General features: G+C 35.7%; 1 protein-coding gene across 3 annotated transcripts in view; it reads left to right on the top strand.

Moving 5' to 3' along the window:
* Positions 1-12,419, top strand: part of PI4K2B (phosphatidylinositol 4-kinase type 2 beta) — a 28,726-nt gene that overhangs the window by 3,775 nt on the left and 12,532 nt on the right. For 2 of the 3 annotated variants that reach the window (XM_019743895.3, XM_019743894.3), the window contains exons 2-6: positions 5,291-5,427; positions 7,111-7,311; positions 7,929-8,060; positions 9,420-9,573; positions 10,665-10,726. In XM_019743895.3, coding sequence (XP_019599454.3) covers positions 5,291-5,427; positions 7,111-7,311; positions 7,929-8,060; positions 9,420-9,573; positions 10,665-10,726 — 686 coding nt within the window. The remainder of the gene's footprint in view (positions 1-5,290; positions 5,428-7,110; positions 7,312-7,928; positions 8,061-9,419; positions 9,574-10,664; positions 10,727-12,419) is intronic. The other variant, XM_088792625.1, reaches the window with a different exon arrangement.

Raw genomic sequence — 12,419 nt, 5'->3', positions numbered from 1 at the left:
GAGGAGTCGGTCAGTTAAAACAGTTCTAACAGATGAAACGGCTACTTGGATGGGGCAGGCTGAGGGTTCCATTTGAACCATGCCCTAGATTTAGGGGTCACGGAAGACTTAGCAGAGCAAGTGCCATCGAATTTGAGACTCGTAGGATGAATAGCACTGACGCAGGGTTCAAATCACCAAACTTGTGAGCCAGCTACTTTTTTAGAAAATGTTGTGTTTAGTGGGTAAGCTATAGTCCCAACCCTCAAGTGAGGAAGAGTTCATTTGATTTATTTATTTAAAATGAGAACTTGTTAAGTTACCATGCATACTTACCTAATACTGTTAGGTTGGTGCAAAAGTAATTGCAGTTTAAAAGATTAAAAATAATTGCAAAAACCGCAATTACTTTTGCACCAACTTAATATAAAAGGTTATACTGTGGATTCTCTTATTCCATTTTCAATTTCCACTTGTTAAAGGACCAGTAATAATCTTTAAGTGTGATTCAAGGGATAGTTTGTGAACTCAAATTTCTTCAGGGTCTCCTATGTGCCAGGCACTGTTTTAGGCACTTGGGATATATCAGAGAACAAAACAAAGATCTCTGCCCTCCGGGAACCCATATCATTTTGTTTGATAGCTTTGCAGGTGATCAGATGGAGTCAAAGAATGAATTTAGGATTAGCGCTGGGAAGGCAGCTCGGCATCTGCCTGAGAATAGCAGGGGCAAAGGTTCGAAGGTAGGCTCCATGTCTTGTGAAAAGTGAGAAGCTTGAGCAGAACTAGAACTTCACTAGAAATCTACTGAGTCTTCTTAGAGGAGACTCAAAGGGAGTACACAGAGGGAGAATTGAGATTCTTCTTAGAAAATTTAAATATTCTTTGAGACAAAATAAACCCCATTTTTATTGCTTAAAAGGGGTGTTAGTCATTTTAACTGAAAAAATTGAAAATGTAACTGACCATGTCCCTCAGCTATTTAAAAAATCAAACCAAACAGTGACAGTCAATTTTCAAACCAAATCTCCATAGTATATATAGCTTGAAGCAGTGTACCTTTTGGGGGTGTCCCCAAGTTAAACTCATTGCCAAATGTACATCTAAGTAAAATGAAGAAAGTTGTAGAATGTGAGTTATGAGTCAGTTAAAGAAAAATTATCTACTAAAATACAATTACTTTGATTTTAAAATAGTTGATATGTACCCTTTGCTTCTGGCATTAATTAGATAGTAGGACCAGTTGTCTTTTAAATCCCTTTCTTGATTGTGTGATAAATCCAGGCCATCTCAAAGAATGCCCATTTTCATGGGGGGAGATTATCTCATTTATCCAAAAGAGTTGCTCAACAAGGGATAAGTTAAAAAAAGGATTGAGAACATGCTGGCTGATTTGATAGGAATGATTCTGTTGATCTGCTTTTGGCTGAAACTGAATTATTAAGTATTCAGAGTATAATCATGGCTGCATGAGAGCAACATAGGCAGGTTCTATGAAGATTTCATAAAGCTTCACCCATAAAGCAATTTGATAGCATTTAATAGAAATAACGTCAAAGGCTGCACATAGTTTCCCAAAAAAATGCTCAAGTACAAGATGGGAGAGTCCAAGAGTTTAGGCATTTCAGTATGAATTAGAAATATGAAAAGGATTCTTAAACAACTGATAAAATACTGAAGTGCTTCTTATTTTGGTGTAGTGTCAAGACTGAGCGATGTCTTTATTGTCTGCAATGAGTTGCTCTATTCTGGAGACCATATTTTAAGGAAGTAACATTGAAAAACTGAGGCATGAAATGAGAGGGCAACTCAGGTCCTGAAAAGCCTGAAAACACTTCCGTATGGAAGGAGACGCAGAATAAAGAGACTTGGGGGATCATGAAATGATATTCAGCTATTTGAAGGACCATCCCTGGGAAGAAAGGAGTAGGTAGAGTTTTGTTCCAGATGAGATGTCTAGGACATTGGGTGACACTACAGGAGACATACTTCTGGTAAAGGAAAAAGTTTATATATGTTTTCAAGCAAACAATAGCATGAAGAAAGGAGTGATCTGTCTTTGAAAATGTTTGAACATTGGCCCAAAGACCGCCTGCTGGTAATGTACTATGGAAAGTACACTAGACTGGAAGCAAGGTTGAAATCCATAACTTTTCAAGTTGTTTCTTATTATTAAGAGCTCTGACCTAGAAGAAATATCATTTGACTAATGATAATGATTACTGGCACATTCTAGCACATAAATAATATATTTATTCAATTCAATATTTATTAAGTACCACTCTCTTAGGTGCTAGGGATACACATACACAATAAACAAGAAAGACAAAATTTCTCCCTCCATTCTTAAGGATTTTCATGGGATAGTTAAGAATGATTTTGGGGGCAGCCGGATGGCTCAGTTGGTTAGTGTGCAAGCTCTTAACAGGGTTGCTGGTTCGATTGAGCTGCATCCTCCACAACTAGATTGAAGAGCTGCCATTGAGGTGCCGTAGGGGCAGCCGGAAGGCTCAGTTGGTTAGAGCACGGGCTCTCAACAACAAGGTTGCCGGTTCAATTCCCGCATGGGACGGTGGCTGCGCCCCTGCAACTAAATATTGAAAAATGGTGACTGGACTTAGAGCTGAGCTGCGCCCTCCACAACTAGATTAAAGGACAACCACTTGGAGCTGATGGGCCCTGGAGAAATGCACTGTTCCTCAATTAAAAAAATAGTTTAAAAAATGATTTGGAATTAACATATCAATTGTATAGACTTGATTAAAATACTAGGATTATTTATTCTTTTAAGTAGGTTAAATATGCCCAGTAGCACTTTCTGTAGTATTTCTTAGCACAGACTTAAAAATTAGTAAACAGCAGTTTTGTTTCTGTCTGAATTAAGGCAAATTTTTAAGTAAGGAAAGTTTGTTTTGGATTTTTATAATATTGAGTGCATGTAGTATTTAAATGCCTTCCAGAGTAATTTTGGCTTGTCTTTCACTTTAAATTATTAATTATTAATTCAGTCAGCAAGAGTTTATTGAGTGCCTGTTATGTTCCAGGAACTGTAAAAGTTCTGGGCATACAGCGGTGAGAGAAATCCTTGTCTTCCGGGAGCTCACTAAATAAGTTATACGTTAGGTGATAAGTGCTAAACAAAAAAAGCAAATTGGAGGTTAGAGGAGATTGGATAGTGTCTTGGGGCTAATTATAAGGACCTGGACTTTTTCTTTGAGACAGGAAGCCATTGGTCTGTTTTGTACAAAGGAGTGTTAATCTGATTTATTTTAAAAGGATTACTATAGCCTCTCTGTTGAGTATAGAGAGGGCACAGATGAAAGAGGGAGATCAGATAGACTTGTAATGTCCTAGGTGAGAGCCGATAGTGACCTAATTTGCAGGGAAGGGATGAAGATGGTGAGAGATGGTGGATTCTGGATATTTATTTAAGGCAATGCTGTATAACTTGCTGTTGGATTGGATGTGGAGGGTAAGAGAATGCAATAGAGAGGGAAATTTTGATGCAGGGATAAATTGCTGAAGAAATATCCTGGAGCAGCCCCTGAGATAGGGTCTAGTACACAGAATGGAAGAGTTGGTCATAGAACTTGAACAGAACTGTGGTAACAGACAGAAGGGAGAGGGTGTGGGTGGGTAGATACGGTGCTGAGGGATAATGATAGTTTTCTCCTGATTGCTTCTCATAGTGAAATAGGAAGCTAGATCATCTGCTGAGAGAGAGGAGGTGCTGGGAATTTGAGGAGAGGTGAGGGTGTGAGATAGTTGTCCAGAAGAGCAGGAGAGTCTGTGTACCAGGGGAGTTGCCTTAGTGCAGGTCACCATAACAAAATACCGTAGACGGGGTGGCTGAAACAACAGACAGTTACTTCTCTCAGTTCTGGAGGCTGGGAAGTCCAAGACCAGGGAGCCAACATAGTCAGGTTCTGGTGAGGGCTCTCTCCCTGACTTGCAAATGGCCGCCTTCTCATTGTGTCCTCTCATGGCAGAGGGAGAGAGAGAGAAATAGAGAGAGTGCGAGCTAGCTAGCTAGCTCTGGGCACTAATCTCCTTACAGGGCCCTAGCCTCATGACCGCAGCTAAACCAAATTACCTCTGAAAGACCCATCTCCCAGTATGATCATGTTGGGGATTAGGGCTTCAACATGTTTTAGGGGAGCACAAACATTCCGTCCATAACAGGAATGTAGTACCGTGTTTCCTCGAAAATAAGACCTAGCCGGACAATCATCTCTAGTGCGACTTTTGGAGCAAAAATTAATTTAAGACCCGGTCTTATTTTACTATAATATAAGGCCTAGTCTTATTATTATTATGCAATTATTATATGAGTCCGGGTCTTATATTAATTTTTGCTCCAAAAGACGCATTAGAGCTGATTGTCCGGGGAAATACAGTATGCTTCCTTGGGCAGCATGAAGGGCCCACCTGAAGTTTGTGGTAATGGATTTAAAGTGAGACCAGGCATTGTGTGCGTGTGTGTTTCTCTTGTCATTTCAGCTGTCTGTGTACAGGCATAGTCAGCAGACAGTTGGATTTAACCAGGATTGAGATTTTTCAAGGTGACCATGATGTGGAGAGAGAGGAAGAGACTTATTATATGATGATTGGTCATAATTTAAGCTCATCAAAGAGGGAAGTAAGGACACAAAGGGGGTGAAGGTCAGTGACAACATAGTAGGTCAATGCTTTGTAGTTCCTAGTGGGATGGAAGGATTTTGGGGTTCAGGTTGCCAGAGAGTGAACTAGGGATAGAAATTGCTTGAAATGGAAAGTATGGAGAAGTTGCACGTATTGGTAACGACACATCTGAGGTATGACTACGTGTTTGCAGTTGGAGCTGAGGGAGGATGGAGGACAGAAATCACTGCTGGAGAGCAGTTCAAAGTACTGTGAGGCAGTAACGTGATTTTTTCCAACAAATAGGGGTCTTGTTTTCCATGTGTCATTACTTGAATCTCAAAGACAAGTGGGATTAATGGGGCGAAAAGGATCAAAGCAGCCCGTAACAGTACTTGATTACAATTTTCTGTACCTTCATGTTCTAATGGTATTGACATAATCCATTATTACAGGTCCATATCATGAGCATTCTCATAGCTGGGTTTTCTTCTTCATGTACTATATTAACATTGATTTTCTTAATTAAAGTTTATTGGGGCAACAATTGTTAGTAAAGTTACATAGATTTCAGGTGTACAATTTTGTATTACATCATCTATATCTCACATTGTGTGTTCACCACCCAGAGTCAGTTCTCTTTCCATCACCAACATTGATTTTCTTACTGCAATAATTGTTGGTTCTTCAGAGTTGAATACATTCTTGGATGATCCAGAATTTGCTGATGTTGTATTGAAAGCGGAGCAGGCAATAGAATTTGGAGTTTTTCCAGAAAGAATCTCTCAAGGTTCAAGTGGAAGTTACTTTGTGAAGGATCCTAAAAGGGTGAGAATTTCATAGACCTACTATATATAACACAAATTTTGGAAATCACTAGTTTAAATGTGAAGTCATTGTGAGTTTCTGAAGATATTTTCCTAATAAATCTGATTGCACCCTCTTTTCAGAAATAAAGGTCAATTTTGTTTTGTTTTGTTGTTTTTTTTTTACGAAAGCACTCTACTATTTAGAAATAGAGCTATTTATTTGAAGTCATAGTTTACTGTTCTATTATTTTAATATTTGGTTTCAACCACTTGAATTATTGAATACTCATATTTAGCTATAGATTTATTGAGTTTATATTCATAAGTCCTTACCTTACAGTAGTCTATAACCATATTAGCCAAGGAAAGTAGAAGTTTAAACTTTCAAAACCTGTTTAATGTCATTTCCAAAGTGCTTGATTTTTTTCAAAGGTATATTTTACCCTAGAAAATTTTTTTTTCCTGCATTATATCAGAGAAGGAGCCTGGGAAGTCTGAAGTTTGCAGGCGCTGGAATGTGACAAAGTGAAATGAACCAAAGTAGAATTCTAGGGCAGGAAAGAGAAGCTGATATGGGATTTTGTTCCACTTAGTCTAGAATTTTTCAGAAATCGATGTTATCACTTCTGAAAGCTTTCTGAATAATGCATAGCCAGCAGTATCTTTTTCAAGAGGAAGAAAAATTATAATTTCATCCAGATATTTTTTGTAAAGATTGAAGTTGCATATTAAAACATAGTCTTTTTTGAGGTTTAAGCATATATGTAGGTAATGTCAATCTCAACGTTTATTCTGAGTTTGATTTCTCAATTTGTTCTTGTTAACTTTTTTACTAGTGGCTCAGACGTTATTGTATTTATAAAGCAATTATATACTCAAAATTATAATAAGATTTTTATTTCTTATCTAAGGATAATTCAGCCCCTAAATTTAATATGAATATATTTTATCAGAGCAGTAGTAAAGATTATAGACTTTTAGACATCCATGAGGAAAAAGTTCTTTAAGAGGAGAGAATTTATTTTAAATGGGTTCATAAAAAAATAATGGAAAGATTAAGGTAAGAGAATCGGACAACATACTGGTAGGTGTTAACTATATCCTGTCATTACCTTTGTATTTTATCTTTTTCATTATCTTTGTATAGAGACCACTTTATGTCATTGGATTTATTCATTCAACAAATGCTTGAATGCCTGCCATGTGTCAGGTACTGTTCTGAGTACTTGGGATACAGTCCTAAGAAAGTTCCTGCTCTTGTAGACAATAAACAAACATGTAATTTGGATAAATACTGAAGAATAATACTGTTTGACCTAGAATAGTGGTTTTCACACATTTTAAAATCAGTAGAATCCTCTCATAGCTTGGAAGTCCAGTAATATAAAACAGGTGGAATCAGAGCCTCACTGGTTAAGTGGCATGAGTTCTTAGAGCCCTGCCCTCACCTCCCTTCTCACCTTCCCCTAGGGTTTCTCAGAACACAGTTTGAAAATCACTAGCCCAAATGATTATCGATTTTAGACTGTTGAATGAGAATGAATATAAAAATATGATTGGAACTAAATCTCTTTAATATTTAAGGTTTATGTCCAAATCTGTGGTGGGAAAAAGTACAAAAGATTTATCAGAATGTAGTTTATGGATTATTATCTCTATCTGTTAAAAGTCTAATAAAATTTCTATATTTGTTTCCCTATAGAAAATTATTGGTGTATTTAAACCCAAATCGGAAGAGCCTTATGGTCAACTGAATCCAAAATGGACCAAATATGTTCATAAGGTCTGCTGCCCTTGCTGCTTCGGCAGAGGCTGCTTGGTTCCTAACCAGGGATACCTTTCCGAAGCTGCTGCCTCCCTTGTGGATGAAAAGCTTCATCTGGGCATTGTACCTAAAACAAGGGTAAAGGAGAATTTCTTCTAGGTCATGGACTTCTAATTTACAGCCTACTTCTCTGTGAACATGTTAGTACTATTTCTAATGACACAGCCTAAAGTGATCCCCCTTTTTGGTAATCCAGAGTCACGAGAGAGAATAAATTATTTCTAGTGTGGATTCACAAAGTATCCAAGTGAGTATCTCTTGCACACGTGAGCTGAGATGATGCTAACAAGAAGGAAAAAGAACTAGCATTTAGAAAGCAGATAAAAAGATCAGAGATCTAGACTTTCTGCTGAAGGTAGAGATAACAAATGTGCTCAAAAGACTTGTTTTTTCTTTTTATCCTTTATACATTTTTACTTGAAGACTTCCTCAAAATATTCATTCCTAATTCTGCATTTCAAGACTATTCCTTCTTTCTTCCACTGGCCAATTTTAGGCTGCCTCTTTCAGAGAGAAAGATGTGCCATTTCACTGACTGCAAAACCCTTAGCCTTTCTATTTTAGATTCTCTGAGGCATTTAATATAGGATTAAACTTTGTTAATTTGCAGCATTAGAGTGGGTTCATAGTATACATGAATAGAAATACCATCATGCAAATTCTAATAACCATTTTTCTAAACCATATATTTCTAGGTGGTTTGGCTTGTCAGTGAGACATTTAACTACAGTGCAATTGACCGTGCAAAATCTAGAGGCAAAAAGTATGCTTTAGAGAAAGTGCCAAAAGTAGGTAGAAAATTTCATCGGATAGGACTCCCTCCTAAGGTAAGTTACTGTGATGAGCTTTATTTGGGAGACAGTTCAGCACTTATTACTTAGCTCCATGTGCTGGGGATTGTGCTGAGGGCTGTGGATATAACAGTAAAGAAAACAGTTTTTTCATTTTCAAAGAGCTTATAGTAAAGAAGCAATGTCAATGCAATGTGATAAAGTAGTTAGGATGGTTAAGTGCAGGAAGCTCAGAGAGAATAGAGGAGGGATGTCTAACCCAGTTTGGAGGGCTAGGAAATGTGTCTAAGAGGAGATTGAATCTGAAGCTTTATAAAGAATGGCTAAAAGCACAGGTCAAGAATCAGACCTAGGTTTCACTCCCAGCCTCTCCACCATTTAGCTCTGAGACCTTCGGCAAATTCCTTACTCTCCAAGCCCCAGTTTCTATAAAAGGAGAGGGTAAGGGGAGAGAAATGATAAAAACTACCTTTTAGGGTTGTGCAGATAAAATGAAGAAATATATGTCAAGTACTTGACATATGGTAAAGTAAATGGTAGTAACTATGTTTACTCACTACATATTAGATTTTTTTTAATCACTTTTAAGTAAACCAAAGGGATGATTAGCAGCTAGCTAATAAGCAAGGGTGGGGAGAGTTAATGGGAAAGGCATTTTAGGAAAAGCTCTAGGCTTTATTTTTTTTAAACACATATTTGACCTGCGATTTTGTTGCTTTATTGTAGCTGTGTATTTATCTAGATAAAAGACTTTGAGTAGAAATTCATGGTCAACCCAACTTGTTTTTAAAATTGTACTCCAAGTAATCAAGAAGTTTGAAAATTTTACAAGGCCTGTAACTCTTTGGGTATGACGGAATAAGTGTGACTCAAAAAAGATATTATTTCCATATTTATGACTGTTAGGACTTAATTATAAGTGTTTCAGAGAAAACCTTTAGGAAATCATTAAACTTGCATGCCAACAAGAACATAAAGTGTTAGGAGGAGAAACATTTTCTTTGTGGTGATTTATCTGTATTTATGAGGCCAACAAAGTTATCCATTACCTGTGTGCCATGTACTGTTTAAATTTGTATTTCCTTTAATAAATTTTTTAATGTTAACAGCTAGCAATTTTAGTGATAGAAATACCATTTATCCTAAAATAGCTGCTATGCTTCTTGAAAGTCTAAGGTTGAGAATTTTTTGTTTGCTATGTGTTCTTCGTATGATTATTTTAAATTAGTGTATAAAAATAGTGTTCTTGATAAATGTGGCTTACCTAAATTAGCGTTAACCATTCTATTTTTCTTATTGTGTTTATATATTTATTGAAAATACTGCTGAGAAATTAAAAAAATAATACCTTTGTTCTTGTACTTTCTTTTCTAACTATGGTTCTTAAAATTATAGATTGGTTCCTTTCAGTTATTTGTTGAAGGTTACAAGGAGGCTGAATTTTGGCTTAGGAAATTTGAAGCTGACCCTTTACCTGAGAATATTAGAAAACAATTTCAGTCACAGTTTGAAAGATTAGTTATTTTGGATTACATCATCAGAAATACAGGTATTGAAGTTCTCTTCTTCGTTCACTCAAATTTTTTTAGGTTTCAAACCATATTCAACTCTTGTTATCTAAATCAAAGACATACGTTTTGATGAAGTCTTGAGGCCATGTTTCCTCTACCTGCCTTAGAAAGCGGAGATGTAGTAGACTCTACTGGCAGAATTGCTACTGTATTGGAGAGCAGTTCCCATCCCTAGTGAGCTGTTTCTCGGCAGCAGGACAAAGCCAATTTTTCGAAATGTTGTCTGCATATATGAATGATTAAAACTTAATTGTGTAAATTATTTTAGGTGCTTATTTTGACTTAGGTGACGTAGTGCAGTCTATAAATACATTAAACTCTTAATTTTTTATGGGCTGGAAGGGAGCAATGATGTGGATAATATAACACAGTGGTTCCCAAATGTGGTTCCCTGGCCTGTCAAGGTCAGCGTTGCATGGGGACTTGTTACACGTGCATCTTCTTGGAACCCACCCCAGCCCTACTGAAGCAGAAACTCTGCATATGGGGGCCAGCAGTTTGTGTTTTACACAAGTCCTCTGGGTAATTCTGATGCACTCTGAAGTTTGAGAACCACGGGTTCAAAAATGTTTGCTCATTTATATTGGTTTCTGAACAAACATTATATATTTTTCTAGATCTACCTCCTTAATTAATGTGGTTTAAGTTAATGTTAAAATTAGTATAGAGTCTAGAATACGCCTACATAGACATTAGGTGAGAGCCTGTCCAGAAATTTGCCTGGTCATAGGGGTAGATGCTTTTTCTTCCTAAGGATAGAGAAATTATCCTTGATTTAATAGTTCTTGACAATAATTATACCTACCTCACAGAGTGATTGTGAGAATAAATGAATTAATACATGTTAAGCACTTACAACAATATTTGACCAAGTTTACCCTCAACAGTGTTAGTTATCATTTATGAATATTTTTTTGTTTGTATGTGTTAGATTAGAGCCTTTAATATGTAAACACATGCCACAGATAACCAATGAAAATCTTGAAAATCAAGAGGTGACTAGATTTTTTTGTTTGCTGTGATATCCATAAAAAACAAAGTAACAGATTTTTTGTTGTTGTTTTGAAAGACAGGGGGAATGATAATTGGTTAATCAGATGTGAAAAGCAGAAACATGGAAAGGAAATTAAGGTAAGGAAATTTTAAAAGAATGTATATATATGTACACACACACACACACACACACTCCATTTCTGTAAAAGATTCCTTGAAGTTCTTATTCATCATTTCCTTCACTTGGATTCTTGGTTTTTATCTCCTTTTTGGTTTTTCTGATCTCTTTTCATTTCTTCCCTTGTTTTCATTGCATTTTTTAAAATTCCACTTTTTAAAATCTCCATGCAGCTTTATTTTTTATGTTGCATTAGGATAGAAGAATGATACGAGCTTGGTACTTTTTTCAGGGCTTGGAAAATTTTTGTAGAACCACCAAATTTATTTTGCTTTTATGTAATAAAGGTATCTGGTATTTTTGGTCATGTTTATATATTACCAATTCACTTCTTTGTGAGTCTTATGACTCAATATTAGGTAATATAGTATTATGGAATGTGTTACCTGTGAATCCCATACATTGAACTTAAAAAAATGTGCTTCCACTACTTATAAGAAGCTGGATTTAATGTATATAATGGACTGCATAGACCCTTAAAGCTATCAGAATGATAGCTGTTTAGATCAGTTTTTGTCAACTTTGACTACCAAGTTCAAATTTTAAATAGTTGCATAAGAGATATTTTGGAATAGTTTTACTAGTTTAAAACAGTCCATACAGTTGAAAAGTTTTAACTAGTTAAAAAATAATTTCTCCAATACGTATAATCTATGTGTTCTCATCACTTAAAGCTGTTGCCTCACTTTAAAAAGTTTGTACTTTTCAGTGTTTATCAAAGAATTTTAAAACTGCATATTCAGAGTACTTAGCAATAAAAGAAGAACAAACTCGATATAGGCAGTAATGTGGATGAATCTCAAAATCCTGTTGATTGAAAGAAGCTACACATAAAGAGTCATACTGTCTGATTACATTTATATAAAAATCTGAAAAGTGCAAACTAATCCCTATGACATTAAGGGTTGCCTGAGGGTGGAGGAAGGGAGGGAGCCTGCAAAGGGACACAAGGAACTTTTAGGTGAAGGTTTCACATCTGTCCGTACTTATCAAATTGTACACTTTATTTATCATGAAGTTTATTTCATGTAAATTATACCTCAATAAAGTTCTAAATAGAAAAAAATAATAGAAATAAAAATAAATGGCAGTTATGGCAGAAATGGTTTAAAATATACACATAAATATACATAATTCTATTAGTTCTTAAATATATTTTATTGGTATATCTTAAGCATTAGATTTTACTGAAAACTTCATTATTTTGCTCTAAAGTATTTTGTGCATTTTCATTGAGCTAAGATATTTGATATAAACTAAAAGAAACAAATATGGCATGTATCACATGAACCTCTAATACTTTTAATTTAAGAATTACCTTTTTCTTATTTTGTTATTTTATCTAGGCCATTTAATAATGGCATCTTTCTATCTTAAACTTTTTAATAGGAAACAGTCTTTTACATGAAAATCCTCTTGCTTCTGAGGTCTTTGTTTTTGCTACTGAAGAATGTAGAAATTAGGAATGGCCTAGATTCTGTAATCAAGAGTTTCTTGAGGTTCCTGCTATTGGAACTTATTATATTTAACTATGGTCTTTGGAGAGTTTTATTTAGAAACATTTGGTATTTGAACTAATTATTTTTATGGGACCCTAGGGTAGACTAGATTTTAATAAGGCAATTTTTAAGTTGTTATCTTAAAAATGTCTGT

Source organism: Rhinolophus sinicus, chromosome 1 (genome assembly GCF_057876585.1).
Source record: "Rhinolophus sinicus isolate RSI-liver-muscle chromosome 1, RSI-T2T, whole genome shotgun sequence".
In the NCBI taxonomy this organism is placed as follows: domain Eukaryota; kingdom Metazoa; phylum Chordata; class Mammalia; order Chiroptera; family Rhinolophidae; genus Rhinolophus; species Rhinolophus sinicus.
This window is presented reverse-complemented; position numbering and strand designations above follow the sequence as displayed.